The sequence below is a fragment of the Ranitomeya imitator genome, chromosome 3 (genome assembly GCF_032444005.1).
Source record: "Ranitomeya imitator isolate aRanImi1 chromosome 3, aRanImi1.pri, whole genome shotgun sequence".
Taxonomy (NCBI): Eukaryota; Metazoa; Chordata; class Amphibia; order Anura; family Dendrobatidae; genus Ranitomeya; species Ranitomeya imitator.
The window spans coordinates 139,273,795-139,299,871 of NC_091284.1; the positions used below are offsets into that span (position 1 = coordinate 139,273,795).

Sequence of the window (26,077 nt, forward strand, 5' to 3'; positions counted from 1 at the left end):
CTTTTGTACATTTACAACGAGATTATCCATTGAGGAGCACAGAGCCTGAATATCCATGTCCACAGCTGTGTCCTGAAGCACTCTAATGTCTAGGGGAAAAAAAAGACTGAAGACAGAGCTAAGAAAAAAAAATGATGTCAGGATTTCTTTTTTCCCTCTATTGGGAATCATTGGTGTGGCTCCTTGTACTGTTATGGCTGGCAATCAGGCAACACAGCGTGCAGTAATCAGCGCACATACAGAGATCTGGCAATAACCAAAAACAATAGGACGAGCTCTGAGACGTGGAATCTCTGTAGACTGCAGTACCTGATCTATCCTCACACAACTATAAGCAGCAGTGGATTGCGCCTATCACTACCTATGCAACTCGACACTGCCTGAGGAGCTGACTAGCCTGAAGATAGAAATACAAGCCTGACTTACCTCAGAGAAATACCCCAAAGGAATAGGCAGCCCCCCACATATAATGACTGTTAGCAAGATGAAAAGACAAACGTAGGAATGAAATAGATTCAGCAAAGTGAGGCCCGATATTCTAGACAGAGCGAGGATAGCAAAGAGAACTATGCAGTCTACAAAAAACCCTAAAACGAAAACCACGCAAAGGGGCAAAAAGACCCACCGTGCCGAACTAACAGCACGGCGGTGCACCCCTTTGCTTCTCAGAGCTTCCAGCAAAAGTTAATAGCAAGCTGGACAGAAAAAACAGAAAACAAACTAGAAGCACTTATCTAGCAGAGCAGCAGGCCCAAGGAAAGATGCAGTAGCTCAGATCCAACACTGGAACATTGACAAGGAGCAAGGAAGACAGACTCAGGTGGAGCTAAATAGCAAGGCAGCCAACGAGCTCACCAAAACACCTGAGGGAGGAAGCCCAGAGACTGCAATACCACTTGTGACCACAGAAGTGAACTCAGCCACAGAATTCACAACAGACTCCCATTGTGTCACTGGCCATACTACGTTGTTTCTGTGACTCCCATTGTGTCACTGGCCATACTACGTTGTTTCTGTGACTCCCATTGCGTCACTGGTCATACTACGTTGTTTCTGTGACTCGCATTGCGTCACTGGCCATACTACGTTGTTTCTGTGACTCCCATTGCGTCACTGGCCATACTGCGTTGTTTCTGTGACTCCCATTGCGTCACTGGTCATACTGCGTTGTTTGTGACTCCCATTGGGTCACTGGCCACACTACGTTGTTTCTGTGACTCCCATTGTGTCACTGGCCACACTACGTTGTTTCTGTGACTCCCATTGTGTCACTGGCCACACTACGTTGTTTCTGTGACTCCCATTGTGTCACTGGCCACACTACGTTGTTTCTGTGACTCCCATTGGGTCACTGGCCACACTACGTTGTTTCTGTGACTCCCATTGCGTCTCTGGCCATACTACGTTGTTTCTGTGACTCCCATTGGGTCACTGGCCACACTACGTTGTTTCTGTGACTCCCATTGTGTCACTGGCCATACTACGTTGTTTCTGTGACTCCCATTGGGTCACTGGCCACACTACGTTGTTTCTGTGACTCCCATTGCGTCACTGGCCATACTACGTTGTTTCTGTGACTCCCATTGTGTCACTGGCCACACTACGTTGTTTCTGTGACTCCCATTGTGTCATTGGCCATACTACGTTGTTTCTGTGACTCCCATTGTGTCATTGGCCATACTACGTTGTTTCTGTAACTCCCATTGTGTCATTGGCCATACTACGTTGTTTCTGTAACTCCCATTGTGTCACTGGCCACACTACGTTGTTTCTGTGACTCGCATTGCGTCACTGGCCATATTACGTTGTTTCTGTGACTCGCATTGCGTCACTGGCCATACTACGTTGTTTCTGTGACTTCCATTGCGTCACTGGCCATACTACGTTGTTTCTGTGACTCCCATTGCGTCACTGGCCATATTACGTTGTTTCTGTGACTCCCACTGCGTCACTGGCCATACTACGTTGTTTCTGTGACTCCCACTGCGTCACTGGCCATACTACGTTGTTTCTGTGACTTCCATTCATTCCTTTTGTGTTACGTAAACAGTATAGTGTAGGTCAGTGGTCCCCAACTCCAGGCCTCGAGGGCCGCCAACAGTGCAGGATTTCCTTAGTATTGCTCAGGGGTTGGAATCATCACCTGTGCAGATGATCACATTACCACCGATGCAATACTAAAGAAATCCTGAAAACCTGCACTGTTGGCGGCCCTCGAGGCCTGGAGTTGGGGACCACTGGTGTAGGTGGTCTCGACTGTTTTTGGAACCTCTGGTGAATGGGATTTAGAAGCAATTTTTCACAACTTGGCGTAGATGGGAATAACCCTTTCTGAAGTTATTAAAGGGAATGTGTCACCACATTTTAGGCTTATCAGCTAAAAATATCATCGGATTGTCAGCTTTACATTTCCCAACTACTTTTGAAACCTCCTGACTCCGCATTTATCACCCATAAATACATTTTTTTATTTCACCCGCGCTGCATGTTAGAGTTGGGTCTGGTCCTGTGGGCATTGTCTTTGGTCCTTCACTCCACCCCTCCATGGCTGCTGTATGCAATATTTCTCTTAAATTTCTTAGCGGCCATGTTTTGCGCGTGCGCATTGCAACGTTCTCTCACGCATGCGCAGTATGCTTTGCCCAACTGCGGGCGTAGCCAGAAATGAGTAGGGCGCACGCACCAACCTTTGTATCTTTATCAGTATCCTCCCTGATAGCGATTTGTGCATTTCTGTATTTTTTTTTTACATGATGCATGGAGCTTGTTCTAAAATATTGACAGTTTTACATTTTCTTCTCAATTCCCCGTGAAAGCTACATTTTGTGTTTCCTTTTTAGAAATGCATTGTAAATCTGTTGGTTTTTTTAAAAGTGGATTCAGATTGCACCAAGAATTAAAGGGCAGTTCATTATCTGTGAATGGGGTTTCCAAGACCTTAATCAAATTCTAGAGATTTTTCTCCCTCTTGAAGCCATATTGCAAATATAAAAATCTCAGGCTTGTTGCTGCAGATTTTCGTGACTATTATGAAATGGCAGCCTGTGCACACTGAACAATCTACTACTGGCCATGCTGTGCCCATGTAAAGCACCGCCTGCCTGGCTAATATTAAATGTCACCGATCGGCAAACACGTTGTGGATCTGCTGGTGATTAACGCCTCTCATCGGCAGCTGTAATGCACCGTATCCTTGTTTTATTGTAGATTACCAACTGGGTTTTTTCTTTACCACCAAAACCATATGACATTCACCAGTTGTTTCTTAGAAGCCCTGTCTGTAGAGTTCCACTTTCCTTATATGTTTCTACAAAGGTTAACGATCCCCTGAATGTGTAGCTCGCTGGGGCTGTCTGTTTAGTACAGCATGTCCATGTTCAAATTAAACTATTGGAATTCCTCCAGAAAACGTTAACACTCAAACATTATTAGAACACATAGCATTTCCTGAGATCTTTTGTGGACAGGTTTCCGTTGCCAGGTTTTCCATACAGTGTAACCTCTGGCTGCAGTGGTCAGTACTCAATACTATGAGTCGTGTGACCCACCCTTATTGATCATTGCCTGTATTGACGGGGTTTGGCGGTCTGACAAGTCATGAACAGTGAACATACAGGGTGTGGATTTTCAGTGCTTCTACAGATTGCTTAAAGGGTTTATCCAGGACTTTGTTTTTAAGCCCATGATAAAAAACCAAAAATACAGGCTGGTAGTTGCGAACTACCTGCCTGTTCTACCCTGCGCTGGCACAGAGTGGTTACTGGCCTCTCCTTCCGACGATTCAGCTGCTCAACGTCAGCAGAGCTCTTCTTCCTCTTCCGGACTGCTCTGTGGGCGAGGCGTGACTGCCGACGTCCTGCTGATTGACAGCGGGCTCCATTCAGTTAAGCAGCTGTCAATCAGCATGATATTGGGGGTCACGCCTTGTCACCAGAGCAGAACCGGAAAAGCTGATCTGTCGACGTGACGTCATCGGAAGCCACTGAATTACCGGCGTAAGTGGTCTGTGACCCCACTGTGCCAACAGTGATCAGTAATGGGCACAACAGGCAGGTAGTTAGCAACCGCCTGGCTGTTAGTTCTTAGGCCGGTTTTGAAAAAATTAAATAGTCCTGAATAACCCCTTTAAGCTTTTTGAGGTTATTCTGGTGCATGTTAAAGGGAATTTGTCAGCAGGTTTTTGCTATGGAATCAGAGAGCTGCCTGATTAGGGGCAGAGAGCCTGACTAAAGTGAGGTGTCACTGACTGGACTGCTTAATCCCTGTTTTCTCTGGTGTAGATGTAGCAGTGGTCAGAATGCTGAGCTCTCTATAATTTCCTGTGTACACTGTGCATTGGCAAGCTGCCAATCAGTGGTGGGAAATTGTTGATTTTATTGCATGTCCAGACACAGAACCAATAGTTGGTGAACGTTTTCGGTCCCGATTGGACCTTCCTCAGAACAGTTTTCATTTATCGGGGTTGCTGGATTAGCACATGTAAATAGATGGAACAACCCTCTGGGTTATCACTGTGAGACGTTGCAATGTACAGGTATAAGGGCTGTTGGCGTGCAATGTCGCCATCCTCACAGCGCGTCCTCACTGGCGACATAGAACGCCATCAGCGCTGCAGTCTCCCTCACACCGAACATGGGCCACTGTACCCTCCAGCGTGCAATAAAATCAACAATTTTTCACTTTATGAACTATTGAGTGCCAAGTTATTGTTAAATGATTGGTTACTGGGTTGGATACCCTACGTGAGTACCAACTCTCACATTGTCAGAGTGCCGTGTCTTTTCTAAATAATCAGTGGTGGGGGTGGGGTTACACAGATTAGCTGGAATGGGCTGCTTGTGACAGGCACCTAGTCAGGTAGTGGTAATCTCTTGCTGATAAAACACTGCTGAGCAAGTGACACATCCCTACATCATGCTGCTCTCTGAATAAATAGCAAAAACCTGCTGACTGATTCTCTTTAACCTGGGAGTGTACATAGTGGGAAAAGTAGAACTCCTTTGCTATAATCCTTTAAATAGAGGTTAAAAAATAGGAGCAATTCTTTCCTTCTTCTCTTATAACTACCATCTGTATATTTGTTCTGCCAGTGTTATCTTCTTTCCAGGTCCTCTGTTTTTCTCTCTCACTCCATAAAACCACTAATAGGGTATTTAGACAGCTGACTACAGATTGTCTCCCCACTGCTCTGCCTGCAATAGGCAGCAAAGTGCATTATCCTCGACCACCTTAGTTCATTCTTCCCCTCTAGCAGTCTGTAAAGTGAGCAGAGAGTGCAGGAGATAAAAAATAAATAAGGCTATGTTCACATTTGCTTTGTGCGCCGCTGCGTCGGCGACGCAACGCACAACGCAAATAAAAACGCACGCAACAACGCTGCGTTTTGCGACGCATGCGTCCTTTTTTGCCGAAATTTGGACGCAAGAAAAATGCAACTTGTTGTGTTTTCTGCACCCGACGCTTGCGGCAAAAAAAACGCATGCGTCGCACAACGCAGCACAACGCATGTCCATGCGTCCCCCATGTTAAATATAGGGGCGCATGACGCATGCGTCGCCGCTGCGTCGCCCGACGCAAACACGCAAAACGCTTATGTGAACGTAGCCTAACATGTTCTCAGTGAAATTTATGTGAAAGAGAAACTCCTTCTAAACGGGAGCCCCATCTGTGTGCGAATTTAGGAAATAGTGGCGCTCTGTACTTGGCTTTTTCTAGCAGTTTCATAGACAATGAACATACACATATATTTTCAATTAAAGATGGGACTCTGCAGAGCCCCATTCTCCAGATGGATCGCTGAGGGTGCCAAAGATTTCACTCTTAGTTATTAGTAAGTTATCCCATATTCTATGGATAGGGGATAACATTCAAATCTGGGAATACACCTTTAGTCAACATCTCGAACTTATTACTCTACCATTAGCTATTGCCCTGTTTATCCCAGTTTTGAGTGAGTTATAGAATGTGTAACCCATACGTTAATTTATCATTTTGTCATAATTAATCGAATCAGTCACCACCCTCACACATACCAAAGCTCGCACAATCAACAGGCAACCTTGGCACACCAGCCTGACTAAAGCACTGAGGCGGGCTTCCAGGGTTGCTGAGCGGAGATAAAAAGATCCCATTTCAACAAGCACTTCATTGCATTCAAACAGTCTCTCACTATTTCCAAGTCTACACTTAACTACAGCAAAACAACATACTTCTCACCTCTTATATCCTCCGTCTTACAACCTTAAACAGCTATTCAACCCTTTCAATTCTCTCCTCCATCACCCCAGCACCCTCTACCTCTCCTCTCTTCTCAGCTGAAGACTTTGCCTCATTCTTCAAGCAGAAGATTGAAAACATCAGAGAAAGCTTTTGTCTAAACTCCCCACAGCCCCTCCTCATCACTACTTAGCTCTCCACTTCCAAAAGCAGCTTCTCCGCAACTACAAAAGATCAACTTTCCTCTTTACTCTCCAAATCATATCTCATCACTTGTATACTTGACTTGATCCTGTCCCACCTCACCCCAAACCTCACCAGAGCCCTCAGCCCAACTCTAAACCATCTCTTCAACCTGTCACAAACCACTGGTGTCTTCCCCTCATGCTTCAAACATGCCTCAATCACACTCCATATCACTTCTCACCTACGCCTCAAAACTACTGGAACAATACGTCCATTTTGTACTGTCCTCCCATCTCTCCTGCTCCCTCTTTGACCACTTGTAATCTGGCTTCCGACTGCATCATTCCACTGAAACTGCCCTGACTAAAGTCACCAATAACCTACTAACTGCCAAATCCAAGTGACACTACTCTGTCGTCCTCCTCCTGGACCTGTCATCTGCCTTCGATACAGTGGACCACTCCCTCTTACTACTGATTCTCTCATCTCTTAGCATCACAGACTTGGCCCTATCTCCTCATACCAAACAGACTGGATATTCAGTGACACACACACACACACACACACCACCTCCTCCTCATCTAACCCCCTCGCTGTTGGTGTTCCCCAAGGTTCAGTCGTAGGACCCCTGTTCTTCTCCTTCTACACCTTCGGCCTGGGACAGCTCATAGAGATCCACGGCTTTCAGTATCACCTCTGTGTCTATGCTGATGACACGCAGGTCTACCTCTCTGGACCCGATATCATCTCCTTACTAGGCAGAATCCCACAATGTCTGTCCGCTATTTCACCTCTAACTTCCGAAAACTTAACATGGATAAAATATAATTCATCATTTTTCCACGATCTCACTCAACCTCCCCAACAGACCTATCCATCAAAGTCAATGACTGCCTACTTTCTCCAGTCCCGCAAGCTCGCTGCCTCTGGGTAACACTCGACACTGATCTCGCCTTCAAACCACACATCCAAGCCCTTTCCACTCCGACTCAAAAATATCTCCCAGGTCTGCACATGCCTCAACCAAGAATCTGCAAAAACACTGTTCCATGCCTTCATCATCTCCCACCTCCACAACTGCAACCTCCTGCTATGTGGAAACCCCTCTAACACTTTTGCACCCCTCCAATCTATTCTAAACTCCTCTGCCCGACTAATCCACCTATCCCCCCGCTATTCCCCAGCCTCTACTCTCAATTCCTTCACTGGCTCCCCGTTGCACAGAGACTCCAGTTCAAAACCCTAACCGTGGCATACAGAGCCATCCACAACCTGATTCCTCTATACATCTGTGACCTGCATGGAACCTCCGATCTTCACAAGATCTCCTTCTCTTCTGTTCCCACAATCGCACACAAGATTTTTCCAGCACATCCCCCCACTCTTTAAGGGCTTGTTTCCATTTGCGAGAAACACGTCCGTGTCTCGCATGTGAAAACCAAACCCTGGTGCCGGCACTTGGGAGCGGAGCGTGCAGCTCCATGTGTTGCTATGCGGCCGCACGCTCCGCTCTGGAGTGCCGGCGACAGAGCTTGGTTTTCACATTTGAGACACGGACGTGTTTCTCGCAAATGGAAACAAGCCCTAACTCTCTTCAACATATCAAACTCTCGTCTACGGTGGAATCCTTCAAAAGGCACCTGAAGACCTACCTCTTCATGACAAACGTACAACCTGCAGTAACCGTCATTCCACCATACCGCTGCACGACCAGCTTTCCCCTCACCTACTGTTTCATCACCCATGCCTTGTAGATTGTGAACCCTTGCTGACAGTGTCCTCTCTCCACTTGTACCAGTCGGTGACTCGTTTTGTGCAATATTATTCAAATGTAAAGCGCAATGGCACAATAATAATAATAATAATAATAATCATTTCACTAAGGTGAATGACCAAGGACCACATCCACACAACTTTCCATTTTAAGAGCATCTCAGATGTGTTCACGTGGAATCCATTTTTTGTCAGTATACAGTAGCAACACACACTGCAGCCATTGTACAAGCAGTGTATTAATCTAATTTCCAATCTAATTTCACCAGAGCACACACACTGGAGTGATTTTAAAAGGAATTCAGTTAACATTACCGTGTGTTTTAGCCATGAAAGAATAAATCAAATATACCCAGAAGAATCCCACCCAAATGCTAGGAAACAGGAAAACTGTATGCAAATTACTCTTGATTACATTAAATCCATTGCTGCAAGACAACAGAGCTGACCACTACATCACAATGGTTCAAGAATTTGACGATTAACAGATGTATGCAACTTGATTTGTTGATCTGGTGGCATGATTTGTAAGATTCTGCCAACAAATTATGTACTGATTTAGACTTTGAATCTTAAAGAGAAAAAAAAATTATTTAAATACATTCTAAAATTCCCCAAGCTCCCCTGATTCTGCCACTTATTTTCCTTTTTACTCTGCGTCAGTCCTTTGCAGAGATATTCACATTTGTTGCTTTTGTAATGCAGCATGTGAAATTTCTGCTTGCACTCAACTGGGCGTTTCTTCAGAGTCTTCTCTGGGGCATGTGCTTTGACCACTCCCTCCCCGACCCGCCAATCACAACTCAAAAGCTGATCTAGCAGTCTGATGCTGCTGAACTGTGAGTGGCAGCATCTGAGAGGGAGGAGTGAAAGTCCACGCCTTCATAAACGACTCTGAACAAATGCCCAGTTGGATTGCAAAACAGAGACTTCACATACTCCCTTCAAAAAGCAATAAATGTGCATATCTTTGCAATGGAGTGACGCTGCATAAAAAAGAAAATTAAGTAGCAAAATCGGAAACTTGGGGATTTTTCCAAGGTATTTAACTCAACTTTTTGACTGTGATTGGTCCTCTTTACATTTGCCTGGGTTTCTAACCTAATACTACTTACCACGTGCCTCTGGTAGGCCTGAGTTGTGCACAGAGTATAAAAATAGACCCAACACTGCTTATAAAAGCTGCCCTACTTACATCTTAGGATCAGAGAGGTTCCATTAAGGACAGCTGAAAATAACTTGTCTTTGATCCCATCTTAGTGACATTCAGCAGAGAACAACTAGGAGATATCACTTCTCAGGAGAGATCGCCCCGCGTAGGGATAGATCACCCAGTGTACTGGAAGGAGCCTCTTCTAGATGAGGTTGTGTAGTGATATTTGCTGGATGTCTTGGGGACAGAATCAATTTTGTCATTTGTGCAAATCATCGATATAGAAGGTAAAAAATCCTGCCATTCATGTAGGTTGGGGGCATTTTTTTGAAGAATATATGACTTTTATCCATGTTTGGTGGTATTATTACCACGATAATATTAATAACGTCTTTTTTTTTTTTTTTTATAAGTAGCAGCAACATATTCCACAGCGCTTTACAATTCAGAAGGTACAAACAATATACAAGGTGCATGGAGGATGAAGGAACAGATGATAGAAACTAGCAGATTCTGAGGAAAATGTAGGAAGGGAGTGTAGAAAGCAGTTTGGTTAGTAAGGTGATGTGATAGACCTGACTGTAAAGATATGTTTGTAGGGCACACTTAAATCTGTGTATTGTGGGAATTATCTGGGGTAGAGCATACCAGAGAACTGGTGCAGCATGAGAAAATTGTTGGAAACTGGAATGGGAGGTTCAGATAATGGAGGATGCATAATAAATGATTCCCCAAAATGTCCTAGCTTTTAATTGCCTCCATTTTTATATAGATCTATTTTTGAGTCCGATATATTTCCAAGGAGATTCATGGTGGCAGTGACAGGGACATCTGATATTTCAGGTCTGACTTTACTTGAGATACAAGATTTTGATTGGATTTTCTAAAAAGGGGTTTCCCAAGCGTTTTCACTCCGGCATCAGACGGCGACCTTGCAATGGCAGCAGCAATTTGACAGGTCTCAGGAGCACAGCCAGAAGGTTTTGTGCAAATATCCTATTTTAATTAATGGGACAGTGGGCACAAGACCTGCTGGTCCCACGTAAGGCATGCAGATACCTTGCAGTCACACAGCCGTCGATGTAACACCAGAAACACCTGTCTCCTTCCAAAGCAGAATTTAGAGATGCATAATAAGCCCTTAAAGAGGAATAAGCCTTCACCAATGGAACTGGTGGCAGCTAGCTGTCTGCTTCCCATTGAAAATATACATTCTCCATGTACATAACAATAATCATTTTTATTTCTATGGTGCCAACATATTCTGCAGCACTTTACAATTCAGAAGAAATTTGTACAAACAAGATAAGATAAGACATTACAGAGTGACACATTGTCCAACACATACCAAGAGGAGTGAGGGCCCTGCTCGCAAGCTTAAATCTATGGGGAAGTAGGGGGGACACAAAAGGTAAAATAAAGTGCTTGTCTTGGAAGTTGCAGCCATCAGTATAATAAATGGGGGCATTGAGCTAACGCTGCAGTCATGAACCAGTCACCAGCCAATTTACAGTTACGTCCAGAAATATTTGGACAGTGACCAAATCATCGCGATTTGAGCTCTCCATGCCACTACTTTTTATCGAAAATTAAACATTTGAAGTGTAGACTTTCAGGTTTAATTAAAGAGGTTGAGCAAAAATATCATGTGAAATGTTAAGGAATTGCAACCATTTTTCTACAAAGTATCCTCATTTCAGGGCTCAAAAGTAATTGGACAAATTTAATTTTACCATAAATAAAATGTTCGTGTTCAATACCTTATACCATAATTTAGCATTGCACGTGGATACAAGAAATGAGTCAAAAAAGGTAAAGGACTGGAAAGGATGTTCTATACCAAATGAATGAAAATAATAATGCGAAAAGGCGTGGATGACCATAAATGATAAAACAGTAAACAGATAAAAAATGAATTGCATTAATTACCATTAAAAACAAGTAGTCATAAAATTATCCATAAGATGGCTCTGCAAGGTAGATAACAAATTAATCATAAGTATTTAAATGGTAAAGACATTAGATCAATTCATTAAATTAACATGGGTACAGCTGTAACAGTATACACGCTGGTCAATGTGGTAGGTGAATGGCACATGGTGTAAGTGATATATTAAGAGTTAAGCTATGTAGAGTATAAACCATTCATTATCTCTCAGACCAAGGGTAAGCAGGAAAAAAATATAAAAAGAAATGTATGAGAAAGAAAACATAAGGTTATTTACCAAAGTGCAGCATGGTGCCAGGTATTCCAACGTAAGTTTCGGCTTCCAAGGCCCCTGAGGAAGCGACAATACGCGAAATGTACATTGGGGGAACGGGACCAACACCAAGGCAGGACTCTAATTATGGGTAAATACCATAAATAATACTAATACTTCTCTTTCTTGTAATTGTTACAATGTGTCCAAACATGGGTTTTGAGTAATGTGATCTACTTTAACTTACACCCTATTTTGCCAACACGAGAGATTTGTTGCCCATTTGGCAACACAGGGCCATTTGGAAATTGTGTGGCAATTTAATGATATACGTGCTCTCACCAATATTAATTATGCATTCTGATACACAAGAGTTTGACACAAATCACCTTTTTTCTTGCCAGTAAATTAGAATACTTTATAACACCAGCTTGAAAAATGATTTTAACATCCAAAATGTTGGCCTACTGACATTTATATTCAGTAAATGCACTCAATACTTGGTTGGCGCTCCTTTGGCATCAATTACTGCATCAATGTGGTGTGACATGGAGGCGATCATCCAGTGGCACTGCTGAGGTGTTATGGAAGCTCAGGTTGCTTTGATAGCAGCCTGCAGCTCATCTGCATTGTTGGGTCTGATGTCCCTCATCTTACTCTTGACAATACCCCACAGATTCTCTATAAGGTTAAGGTCAGCTGAGTTTGCTGGCCAATCAAGCACAGTGATACTGTTGTTTTTAAACCAGGTATTGGTACTTCTGGCAGTGTGGACAGGTGCACAGTCCTGCTGGAGAATGAAATTTGCATCTCCAAAAAGCTTGTCGGCAGAGGGAAGCATTATGTGCTCTAAAATTTCCTGGTAGACGGCTGCGCTGACTTTGGTCCTAATAAAATACAGTGGACCTACACCAGCAGATGACATGGCTCCCTAAACCATCACCGATTGTGGAAACTTCACACCAGACATCAAGCAGCTTGGATTGTGGCCGCTCCACTCTTCCTCCAGACTCTGGGACCTTGATTTCCAAATGAAATGCAAAATTTGAAAACAACACCTTGGACCATTGAGCAACAGTCCAGTTCTTTTTCTCCTTGGCCCAGGTAAGACGCTTCTGGCGTTGTCTATTGGTCATGAGTGGGTGGACACAAGGAATGCCACACTTGTATCCCATGTCCTGGATACGTCTGTGTGTGGTGGCTCTTGAAGCAATCACTCCAGCAGCAGTCCACTCCTTGTGAATCTCCCCCAAATTTTTGAATTGACTTTTCTTAACAATCCTTTCAAGGCAGTGGTTATCCCGGTTGCTTGTGCACCTTTGCTATGGCACGTTTGTCTTCCACTTAGCTTTCCATTAATATGCTTGGATACAACACTCTGGACAGCCAGCTTCTTTAGCAATGACCTTTTGTGGCTTACCCTTCTTGTGGAGTGTGTCTATGACTGTGTTCTGGACATCTGTTTAGTCAGCAGTCTTCTCCATGATTGTGGAGCCTACTGAAACAGACTAAGGGACCTTTTTAAACGCTTAGGACACCGTTGCAGGTGTTTTTTGTTACATATTTTAATTTACTGAGATAATGACTTTTGGGTTTTCATTGACTGTAAGCCATAATCATCAACATTAACAGAAATAAACACTTGAAATAGATCACTCTGTTTGTATTGACTCTATATTGTATTGAAGAACTGAAATAAATTAACTTTTTGTTGATATTCTAATTTTTTGAGAAGCACTTGTTGGAGGAGAGGAGGGAATTATCACTTAACACTTACAAACCCACGCAACAGTAACATATAACTCCTCCAAACTCCTTCTCATATAAGCAGCTAAACACCTCTCCTCCAAGCCATGCAGCATAAGCTAGATCTGATGATGTCTTTCATTCAGGATGGAGATTATATAGGGGATAGGAGTGGCTAACCAAGCTCAGCTGAGAGCTCAGACTCCCAGAGCACTCAACATGGCTGATTAACCCCTGTTCTGCCAAAAGAAATTAACACCATTTAAAAAGAAGGTGAAGTGCTTATTTTCTGTGCAGTAGTAGGAGCAATCAGACCCTGCCGTCTTCTGGCTACTCTCTGTTTCAGTAACCCTGTGAGAAAAGGAGTTTGACAGCTGCTTTCTCTTCTCTCCCCTTTTGAAAATGCATGAAAGCTAAGCCGAGCCAAACACTCATGTATATAGAAGACTCTGAGAGAAAGCTGTATGGCTATTGGCTACCTCCTCTTTATGGTCAGTTTAAACTGAACCTGTCACCTCCAAAAACACTATCTGCACATACAGGGTGATCTGTGGCTGAATAGTGTTTTATCCAAACTTTCCTGTGTTACTGGAAACCTGATTACATGGAGAAAATAAAGTTTTATTCTCTCTGCAGCCACCTACATCAGGGCATGCAAATGGCTGTAACAACCCCTACTCACAACATAGCATGCTGTAATCCCTCCTCCCACATCTTAACTGACAGCATGCCCTGCAGTGTAAGTAGGTAAAGCAGCTGTCAGTCAAGGTGCAGAGGAAGTGATAACATCACTCTCACTGTGTAGTGAGCACTGACTGTTGCCATCCCAACGACTGGTGGCTGCAGGTAGGATATAACCTTTTTTTTCTCCCTGTAGCCGCTCTACCATTAATGCCACAAAGCATGGCTAAACACTTATTACCTGCAGAATACCACTATATTTGCAAGTAAATAGCATTTCGGGATGTGACGTGTTCTCTTTAAATGGTTTATCTCATCTGCTTAGTTGGTAAAATTTAAAAGTGCCTGTAAAAAAAAAAAAAAAACAACTTTTCAAATTACCTCAAATTAAAAACCCTCTTCATTCTGAATGAGGGTTTTTTTAATTTTAGAGTTTGTTTGTTACTTAGGTTACCGACCATCTCTACTGTCTCATATGCAAGGGGTGCAGCACTTACAAGCTCCTCCTCGTAGAGGTTGTAGTCATGCTGGGAAGCTGACCGGATCCTGATGACTTTGGTCCACCTGCTCTCCTCCAATACTGCAAAGAGGCACCGCTTCCTCTGCTTACAGAATGGAGAACCACTCGGTTTGGGAACTGGCTGCGCAGCTGGATCTGTCAAGCATAAAGCGCTAAACGGGATAAACCCTTTAAGTCAAACTACTATTGTAGGCAGCCATCCTTTATGTCGAAGAGTTGGCTGATTACGTTTATAAATCTTCATTCCCAATCTAAAGGAAATCATTCTGTGTTGTTATAACCCTTTAAGGTCAAATGATATTATTGATTCAGCCTGGGAATTTAAATTTTGCAGTGGAATTCACTGTGGAAGCAGAGACCACAGATTTTTTTTATATTTACATTTTTGTAGACGATTAGCTACAGTTAGTCTATTCCTTCCTACCCCACCCCTCATCTGTGCACGTCCCTATGACATTTATTAGATTATACGTGATGCTCTAATACTCGCATATGGTGCCTTGATACAATGTTAATGCTTCTTTCCATTTGTTTAACTCTTTCTTTTCAAGATTTCTGTCTTTTTAATCTTTTAGAACCCGGTGACTGGACTGTTACCTGCCAGTCAAGAGCAGAAGGATGCCTGGGTCCGGGACAACGTGTACAGCATTCTGGCTGTTTGGGGTCTGGGAATGGCCTATAGGAAAAATGCTGACCGAGATGAGGACAAAGCTAAGGCATACGAGTTAGAGCAGGTACGAACATTTAGAACATTTGCGTGCATTTGTCAGTGGGTTTACTGGGTAGGAAGACATTCATAAAGTCACAGTTGACCTGAACCCATAAATCTGTATGTTTTATTTTTTTTCTTATAAATGATATTTTATTGTTTTTTAGATACATGTTTGTAATGGTGCATCAATGCATAAAAAAACCTCAACATTGAAATTGCAACACCAAGAAGAAAAAATCGTGGAATTATGGAAATTACAGGATGGATAGACAGGATAGTGATTTGCAAATGATGTGAAAAGTGGTAACAAAATTTACAAAACGTCTTGATTTATTGATTGAGTATGAACACACATGCAGAAATGCATTTGGACACTAAATCATCAAGATCTGCTTCTGGCAGCTCCCTTTGCAATTGCCGACCAATGACGTCCTAGATGTGTTCAATTGAAGACATGCCTGGTGATGCTGCAAGCCATAGTAGCACGTTTAGGCCACACAGGGTGCTCACAGTAGCACAAGCAATATGGTGCCTGTCATCTGCTTTGTTGAAAAACAGCTCTTGGAACACTTTGGAGAAATAGTTGTACCAATGGTTCCACAACCAAACCAATGTAATGACAAGCTCATAGTGTGACTGGAATGAAGACTAGAGGGGTATGGCTACTGTACGTTCTACCACCCTCACCCCATAAACTCAGGTGTAGGACCCATGTGACATTCCCTGGTGAAGGCTTCCTCATTGTGTTGCTCACATGGTCTCCAGATCAATCGCCAGCTATTATTGCGTCCAAGACAAAAGTGAGACTCGTCACTAAAGCGGATAGACCTTCATTCCAGTCTCCATTGCACCTTGATGGCCTTTGAGAACAGTGGTGTGAGGTCAGTGACGAGGCCTTCACAAGGGAATGTCACACTCATACTTGATACTGAATAAATCAAGATGTTTTGGAAATTGTGTTTCCCTTTATTCTCATTTGCATATCATTAGCATGTTTTTCAATCCTGTGATTTCCATTCTTTCAAAACTTTTCATTCTTCGTGCTGCAACTCCAATTTTGAGGAGTGTTTTATTGCTTCCTTGTAATGAAAAATTAAGCCAATAAAAAAAATGCCTGATTTAAATGGTCTGTTCAGTCTATACACACCCGTGCATTTTTTGTGCATTGTCAAAGGCCTTCTTCCCAATAAAATACATTTATTACCTATTGAACATATAGATGATAAATGTTTGATCCCTGAGGGTGCGTCTGCTGGGATCCACACTGACCCCGAGTGTCCCAAAGTCTCCTGTATGAATAGAGCGGTATATGCATGTGTGACGTCTGCTCAATTCGGACAGGGGACTTTGGGACCTCCCTTTTGGGGTTAGTGGGGATCCCAGTTGTCAGACACTTAGTTTTAAAATATTTGTCATCTCTCCTGTTGGCATTCATATCAAAGCCTCCAGCGCGGAGCAGTTTGGGTTAGGTTTGCTCCAACAGTCTGACCAGCTTCCAAAATGTTTAAGATTTTGTTCATCGCTGTCAGTTTGATGAATTTCTTCTCTTTGACAGCATTATACTTCAGGGTTAAAATTCGCCTTTTTAGTGCATGGAGATGTATAAATTTATGGTCACATTTATGATATTAAAGTAATTGTTGAAATGATTGGGCCAGTGATTGAAATAGAGTCGCTAACCCATGACAGTGCGGCCATAGTGATGCATCATGCACATGATTAGGAATATATCAATAGTGAACAAGTGGTAGGCTTGGGAGAGATCTATTAGAATCATAATCGATTGGGGAGCCCCTCCAACCCCCCCCTCAAAAAAAACCCTCACTAACAAGCCCTAAAACTTAAAGGTACCGTCACACTAAGCAACGATGCAGCGATACCGACAACGATGTCGATCGCTGCAGCGTCGCTGTTTGGTCGCTGGAGAGCTGTCAAACAGACAGCTCTCCAGCAACCAACGATCCCGAGGTCCCCGGTAACCAGGGTAAACATCGGGTTACTAAGGGCCGCGCTTAGTAACCCGATGTTTACCCTGGTTACCAGCGTAAACGTTAAAAAAACAAACACTACATACTTACCTTCAGCTGTCTGTCCTCCGGCGCTCTGCTTTCCTCTGCACTGTCAGCACCGGTCAGCTGGAAAGCAGAGCGGTGACGTCACCGCTGTGCTTTCCGGCTGGCTGGCGCTGACACAGGATGCAGGAGGAGTGCAGAGAAGCAGAGCGCCGGGGACAGACAGCTGAAGGTAAGTATGTAGTGTTTGTTTTTTTAACGTTTACGCTGGTAACCAGGGTAAACATCGGGTTACTAAGCGCGGCCCTGCGCTTAGTAACCCGATGTTTACCCTGGTTACCAGTGAAGACATCGCTGGATCGGTGTCACACACGCCGATTCAGCGATGTCAGCGGGGAGAGCCAGCGACGAAATAAAGTTCTGGACTTTCCTCAGCGACCAACGATCTCCCAGCAGGGACCTGATCGTTGGTCGCTGTCACACATAACGATTTCCTTAACGATATTGTTGCTACGTCACAAAAAGCAACGATATCGTTAACAATATCGTTATGTGTGACGGTACCTAACTTTTATTCTTAAAAATGGGGTAAATAAATAATATTGTATTTAGTCCCTACACTGCCAGAAAGGATCCTAGTTATACAGAGGCTGTTGCCTGAATTATCTGATGGTGACACACAGTGACTGCAGACTTATTAATTTGGACCAGACAACCCCTTTAACACCTAAGTTCTATATAGTAATTGATACGTTTGCCCTTTTCACTGTGATGTACAATAAAAAATTGTATTGTGGTACCGTGTTAGCCAGAAAAATCGATGTGAATATTTTTCTGCCCAATGATGACAGAAGTATTCTAGGAGTGATACCTTTATTGGCTAACCAGAAAATAATATGTTTGCAAGGTTTCAGAGCACAGTGGCTCCTTCTTCAGGGTAGACTTAAATAGGCGGAAGACCTTTTGCTCTGTGCTACCTATACAAAGTAAGGCTATTGGATCTGGACCCCTATGGGTAAATCTATCCATATGTACCGTATATACTCGAGTATAAACCGAGATTTTCAGCCCATTTTTTTGGGCTGAAAGTCCCCCTCTTGGCTTATACTCGAGTCATATACCCGGGTGTCGGCAGGGGAGGGGGAGCGGGGGCTGTGTAATCATACTTACCTGCTCCCAGCGCGGTCCCTGCAGTCCCTGCTTCCCCGGCGCTGCAGATTCTTCCTGTACTGAGCGGTCACATGGCACCGCTCATTACAGAAATGAATAGGCGGCTCCACCCCCATAGGGGAGGAGCCGCATATTCATTGCTGTAAATGATCGGTGCCATGTGACCGCTCAGTACAGGAAGAAGCTGCAGCGCCGGAGAAGCCAGGGACTGCAGGGACCGCGCCGCAGCAGGTAAGGGGAGCGCAGCGCTATAATTACCTGCTCCTCGCTCCGGTGCGGCTCCGTCTGCAGCGTCCTCTAGCAGTGACGCTCAGGTTAGAGGGCGCTGTGACGTAGTCAGTGCGCACCCTCTGCTGAGCGACAATGCTGGAGACGGAGCCGCACGAGGAGCAGGTAATTATTGAAAGCGCTGGCGTCCTGAGAAGAGAGGAGAGTATGTGATTTTTTTTTTTTTTATTGCAGCCGCATTCTATATGGCACAGCATTATAAGGGGCATCTATGGGGCCATAATCAAAGGTGCAGAGCATATATGGGGCACAGCATTATAAGGAGCATCTATGGGGCCATAATCAAAGGTGCAGAGCATTATATATGGCACAGCATTATAAGGAGCATCTATGGGGCCATAATCAAAGGTGCAGAGCATATATGGCACAGCATTATAAGGGGCATCTATGGGGCCTTAATCAAAGGTGCAGAGCATATATGGCACAGCATTATAAGGGGCATCTATGGGGCCATAATCAAAGGTGCAGAGCATATATGGCACAGCATTATAAGGAGCATCTATGGGGCCATAATCAAAGGTGCAGAGCATTATATATGGCACAGCATTATAAGGAGCATCTATGGGGCCATAATCAAAGGTGCAGAGCATTATATATGGCACAGCATTATAAGGAGCATCTATGGGGCCATAATCAAAGGTGCAGAGCATATATGGCACAGCATTATAAGGAGCATCTATGGGGCCATAATCAAAGGTGCAGAGCATATATGGCACAGCATTATAAGGAGCATCTATGGGGCCATAATCAAAGGTGCAGAGCATATATGGCACAGCATTATAAGGAGCACCTATGGGGCCATAATCAAAGGTGCAGAGCATTATATATGGCACAGCATTATAAGGAGCATCTATGGGGCCATAATCAAAGGTGCAGAGCATATATGGCACAGCATTATAAGGAGCATCTATGGGGCCATAATCAAAGGTGCAGAGCATTATATATGGCACAGCATTATAAGGAGCATCTATGGGGCCATAATCAAAGGTGCAGAGCATATATGGCACAGCATTATAAGGAGCACCTATGGGGCCATAATCAAAGGTGCAGAGCATATATGGCACAGCATTATAAGGGGCACCTATGGGGCCATAATCAAAGGTGCGGAGCATATATGGCACAGCATTATAAGGGGCATCTATGGGGCCATAATCAAAGGTGCAGAGCATATATGGCACAGCATTATAAGGGGCATCTATGGGGCCATAATCAAAGGTGCAGAGCATATATGGCACAACATTATAAGGAGCATCTATGGGGCCATAATCAAAGGTGCGGAGCATATATGGCACAGCATTATAAGGGGCATCTATGGGGCCATAATCAAAGGTGCAGAGTATATATGGCACAGCATTATGAGGAGCATCTATGGGGCCATAATCAAAGGTGCAGAGCATATATGGCACAGCATTATAAGGAGCATCTATGGGGCCATAATCAAAGGTGCAGAGCATTATATATGGCACAGCATTATAAGGAGCATCTATGGGGCCATAATCAAAGGTGCAGAGCATATATGGCACAGCATTATAAGGAGCACCTATGGGGCCATAATCAAAGGTGCAGAGCATATATGGCACAGCATTATAAGGAGCATCTATGGGGCCATAATCAAAGGTGCAGAGCATTATATATGGCACAGCATTATAAGGAGCATCTATGGGGCCATAATCAAAGGTGCAGAGCATTATATATGGCACAGCATTATAAGGAGCATCTATGGGGCCATAATCAAAGGTGCAGAGCATATATGGCACAGCATTATAAGGAGCATCTATGGGGCCATAATCAAAGGTGCAGAGCATATATGGCACAGCATTATAAGGAGCATCTATGGGGCCATAATCAAAGGTGCAGAGCATTATATATGGCACAGCATTATAAGGAGCATCTATGGGGCCATAATCAAAGGTGCAGAGCATATATGGCACAGCATTATAAGGAGCACCTATGGGGCCATAATCAAAGGTGCAGAGCATATATGGCACAGCATTATAAGGAGCATCTATGGGGCCATAATCAAAGGTGCGGAGCATATATGGCACAGCATTATAAGGGGCATCTATGGGGCCATAATCAAAGGTGCAGAGCATATATGGCACAGCATTATAAGGGGCATCTATGGGGCCATAATCAAAGGTGCAGAGCATATATGGCACAACATTATAAGGAGCATCTATGGGGCCATAATCAAAGGTGCGGAGCATATATGGCACAGCATTATAAGGGGCATCTATGGGGCCATAATCAAAGGTGCAGAGTATATATGGCACAGCATTATAAGGAGCATCTATGGGGCCATAATCAAAGGTGCAGAGCATATATGGCACAGCATTATAAGGAGCATCTATGGGGCCATAATCAAAGGTGCAGAGCATTATATATGGCACAGCATTATAAGGAGCATCTATGGGGCCATAATCAAAGGTGCAGAGCATATATGGCACAGCATTATAAGGAGCACCTATGGGGCCATAATCAAAGGTGCAGAGCATATATGGCACAGCATTATAAGGAGCATCTATGGGGCCATAATCAAAGGTGCGGAGCATATATGGCACAGCATTATAAGGGGCATCTATGGGGCCATAATCAAAGGTGCAGAGCATATATGGCACAGCATTATAAGGGGCATCTATGGGGCCATAATCAAAGGTGCAGAGCATATATGGCACAACATTATAAGGAGCATCTATGGGGCCATAATCAAAGGTGCAGAGCATATATGGCACAGCATTATAAGGAGCATCTATGGGGCCATAATCAAAGGTGCAGAGCATATATGGCACAGCATTATAAGGGGCATCTATGGGGCCATAATCAAAGGTGCAGAGCATATATGGCACAGCATTATAAGGAGCACCTATGGGGCCATAATCAAAGGTGCAGAGCATATATGGCACAACATTATAAGGAGCATCTATGGGGCCATAATCAAAGGTGCAGAGCATATATGGCACATCATTATAAGGAGCATCTATGGGGCCATAATCAAAGGTGCGGAGCATATATGGCACAGCATTATAAGGAGCACCTATGGGGCCATAATCAAAGGTGCGGAGCATATATGGCACAGCATTATAAGGAGCACCTATGGGGCCATAATCAAAGGTGCAGAGCATATATGGCACAACATTATAAGGAGCATCTATGGGGCCATAAAGGTGCAGAGCATATATGGGGCACAGCATTATAAGGAGCATCTATGGGGCCATAATCAAAGATGCGGAGCATATATGGCACAGCATTATAAGGAGCATCTATGGGGCCATAATCAAAGGTGCAGAGCATATATGGCACATCATTATAAGGGGCATCTATGGGGCCATAATCAAAGGTGCAGAGCATATATGGCACAGCATTATAAGGAGCATCTATGGGGCCATAATCAAAGGTGCAGAGCATATATGGCACAACATTATAAGGAGCATCTATGGGGCCATAAAGGTGCAGAGCATATATGGGGCACAGCATTATAAGGAGCACCCATGGGGCCATAATCAAAGGTGCAGAGCATTATATATGGCACAGCATTATAAGGAGCACCCATGGGGCCATAATCAAAGGTGCAGAGCATATATGGCACAGCATTATAAGGAGCACCTATGGGGCCATAATCAAAGGTGCAGAGCATACAGTGGGGCAAAAAAGTATTTAGTCAGTCAGCAATAGTGCAAGTTCCACCACTTAAAAAGATGAGAGGCGTCTGTAATTTACATCATAGGTAGACCTCAACTATGGGAGACAAACTGAGAAAAAAAAATCCAGAAAATCACATTGTCTGTTTTTTTAACAATTTATTTGCATATTATGGTGGAAAATAAGTATTTGGTCAGAAACAAAATTTCATCTCAATACTTTGTAATATATCCTTTGTTGGCAATGACAGAGGTCAAACGTTTTCTGTAAGTCTTCACAAGGTTGCCACACACTGTTGTTGGTATGTTGGCCCATTCCTCCATGCAGATCTCCTCTAGAGCAGTGATGTTTTTGGCTTTTCGCTTGGCAACACGGACTTACAACTCCCTCCAAAGGTTTTCTATAGGGTTGAGATCTGGAGACTGGCTAGGCCACTCCAGGACCTTGAAATGCTTCTTACGAAGCCACTCCTTCGTTGCCCTGGCGGTGTGCTTTGGATCATTGTCATGTTGAAAGACCCAGCCACGTTTCATCTTCAATGCCCTTGCTGATGGAAGGAGGTTTGCACTCAAAATCTCACGATACATGGCCCCATTCATTCTTTCATGTACCCGGATCAGTCGTCCTGGCCCCTTTGCAGAGAAACAGCCCCAAAGCATGATGTTTCCACCACCATGCTTTACAGTAGGTATGGTGTTTGATGGATGCAACTCAGTATTCTTTTTCCTCCAAACACAACAAGTTGTGTTTCTACCAAACAGTTCCAGTTTGGTTTCATCAGACCATAGGACATTCTCCCAAAACTCCTCTGGATCATCCAAATGCTCTCTAGCAAACTTCAGACGGGCCCGGACATGTACTGGCTTAAGCAGTGGGACACGTCTGGCACTGCAGGATCTGAGTCCATGGTGGCGTAGTGTGTTACTTATGGTAGGCCTTGTTACATTGGTCCCAGCTCTCTGCAGTTCATTCACTAGGTCCCCCCGCGTAGTTCTGGGATTTTTGCTCACCGTTCTTGTGATCATTCTGACCCCACGGGGTGGGATTTTGCGTGGAGCCCCAGATCAAAGGAGATTATCAGTGGTCTTGTATGTCTTCCATTTTATAATTATTGCTCCCACTGTTGATTTCTTCACTCCAAGCTGGTTGGCTATTGCAGATTCAGTCTTCCCAGCCTGGTGCAGGGCTACAATTTTGTTTCTGGTGTCCTTTGACAGCTCTTTGGTCTTCACCATAGTGGAGTTTGGAGTCAGACTGTTTGAGGGTGTGCACAGGTGTTTTTTTATACTGATAACAAGTTTAAACAGGTGCCATTAGTACAGGTAATGAGTGGAGGAAAGAGGAGACTCTTAAAGAAGAAGTTACAGGTCTGTGAGAGCCAGAAATCTTGATTGTTTGTTTCTGACCAAATACTTATTTTCCACCATAATATGCAAAAAAAATGATAAAAAAACAGACAATGTGATTTTCTGGATTTTTTTTCCCAGTTTGTCTCCCATAGTTGAGGTCTACCTATGATGTAAATTACAGACGCCTCTCATCTTTTTAAGTGGTGGAACTTGCACTATTGCTGACTGACTAAATACTTTTTTGCCCCACTGTATATGGCACAACATTATAAGGAGCATCTATGGGGCCATAAAGGTGCAGAGCATATATGGGGCACAGCATTATAAGGAGCACCCATGGGGCCATAATCAAAGGTGCAGAGCATTATATATGGCACAGCATTATAAGGAGCATCTATGGGGCCATAATCAAAGGTGCAGAGCATATATGGCACAGCTTTATAAGGAGCATCTATGGGGCAATAATGAACGGTGCAGAGCATTCTATATAGCACAGTTGTATATGGAGCATCTATGGGGCAATAATGAACGGTATGGAGCATCTATGTTTATTTTTGAAATTCACCGGTAGCTGCTGCATTTTCTACCCTAGGCTTATACTCGAGTCAATAAGTTTTCCCAGTTTTTTGTGGCAAAATTAGGGGGGTCGGCTTATACTCGGGTCGGCTTATACTCGAGTATATACGGTATATTACATTTGAATGACTCCGCTAGTGCAGCAATGTGACTGCTTGCGATACAATTAAACATAGGTAGGACCAATAAGGAACAGAGTGTAATTTTAATGTGCACTTAAACAAATAATTTGCACTAGTTACTCATATTTTTAATTTGAAAATTAAATGTTATGTTTTATTTTAGATTTGTTAAAATGGGATTTTTTAGCATTGGCTATTGGATATAAAATATTAGTTGATCCCTACCAATACCGATATTGAGGAATTTCGGTGTGATCAGCCCTACTCGGGTCACCCACTCCTGGTTTTGGCTTACAGATACTGATGTAAAATACTGACCAAATACTGCTAGTGTGACGGCAGCCTTATTCTGAAAACAACTACATCCCCAATTGTAAGAGGGTGTTCACACTTATGCAACCACATTATTGTATTTCTTTAAATTTGCATTTCCCTGAAAACTGTTTCAGTTTGTTTCTCGATGGATTTGTACAGATTATGGGTAATATTAATGGTGGAAAGTGTTTCTTGGTATGATTTTGTTTTTACATTATAAAAACCTGGTATTTTAACAAGGGTGTGCGCACTACAAGGGTGTGTGAACTTTTTATTTCCCCTGTGCTGTGAACAAAGCCAAATATGCGCTATTGATATTGTATTCCGTTTTCTCCTCCAGAGTGTGGTGAAGCTGATGCGTGGGGTCTTACACTGTATGCTCAGACAGGTAACATATTATGTATTCTCGACAATCATTTGTTGTGCAGAAGTCATAAGAGCAATTACCTCGAAGACCGCCACCATTTGGGGCTACCAACACTACTCTTTGTGGCTTGTATGTATAATACGTTAGCACATTTTTACATACAGGAGTAAAATGTGCTGTGTAGGCGGTTGTCCACCAATAAAAATGATTCTTTTTTTTTTTTTGTAGAGATCTGATGCTCAGTAATGACAAATCAAGTGTAGAAGTCCTATGCAAATCAAGCTGGAAGTGCCTTGTTAGAAGCAGTCCAAGTAGAGTAACGCCCCAGTGCACTCTCATCCTGATCTGCATACGCTAAATTTCTCATGACTGACACCTCAGATATCTGCAAAAAATAATCCTTTTTTATTTTTTAGGAAAATCTATACAGCAATATCAATACTTTCATATGTAAAAAAAAAAAAAGCTCTCTCACATTCTGGCCGTGATATATTTATGTTCACAAAAGTCTCTGGGACATGGTTCGTGGCACTTACTATTACATATATTCATGATCACGCATTAGTGCCCTGACCCCGAATGTACAGCTGTCACCTTCATAAGGCCTCATTCAGACGCTCCTGAGTCACGTACATGTTCTCAGCATGTAGCCATGTTAAGCTATGGAGCTGATCACATGTCTGTGATTTTATATCGTACCGTGTTTCTCTAAAGAATATCACAGACATGTCCAATTTTGAATCGTGTCACGGATCAAAATTCCACATACAAGTTTATAGACCAGTGAAAATCCGGATACCGTCCATGTTTAACATTGTGATGGATAGGAGAAATATTGTAATTTTATTTATCTTCTCATACGTGAAAATCACAAATGAAAAACTGACACCGATGACACTCAGATCCAAAACACTGATGAACAACGATCCACGTTTATATAGCACCAGTCCAGCTTTTTTTTTATTGCCATGCTGGAGTGGTGCTACTAATCTATGTTCCCTGACCCTGCTCTTCTACTCACCTGCTGCCATCTTCATCTTCTTTGGCCATC

The 26,077-nt window shown here is 43.4% G+C and overlaps 1 protein-coding gene across 4 annotated transcripts in view; it reads left to right on the forward strand.

Annotated features, from left to right (window-relative positions):
- The window catches only part of PHKA2 (phosphorylase kinase regulatory subunit alpha 2), a 144,284-nt gene that overhangs the window by 19,915 nt on the left and 98,292 nt on the right, over positions 1-26,077 (forward strand). For all 4 annotated transcript variants that reach the window (XM_069761524.1, XM_069761525.1, XM_069761523.1 and 1 more), the window contains exons 3-4: positions 15,052-15,210; positions 25,000-25,047. In XM_069761524.1, the coding sequence (XP_069617625.1) occupies positions 15,052-15,210; positions 25,000-25,047 (207 nt within the window). The remainder of the gene's footprint in view (positions 1-15,051; positions 15,211-24,999; positions 25,048-26,077) is intronic.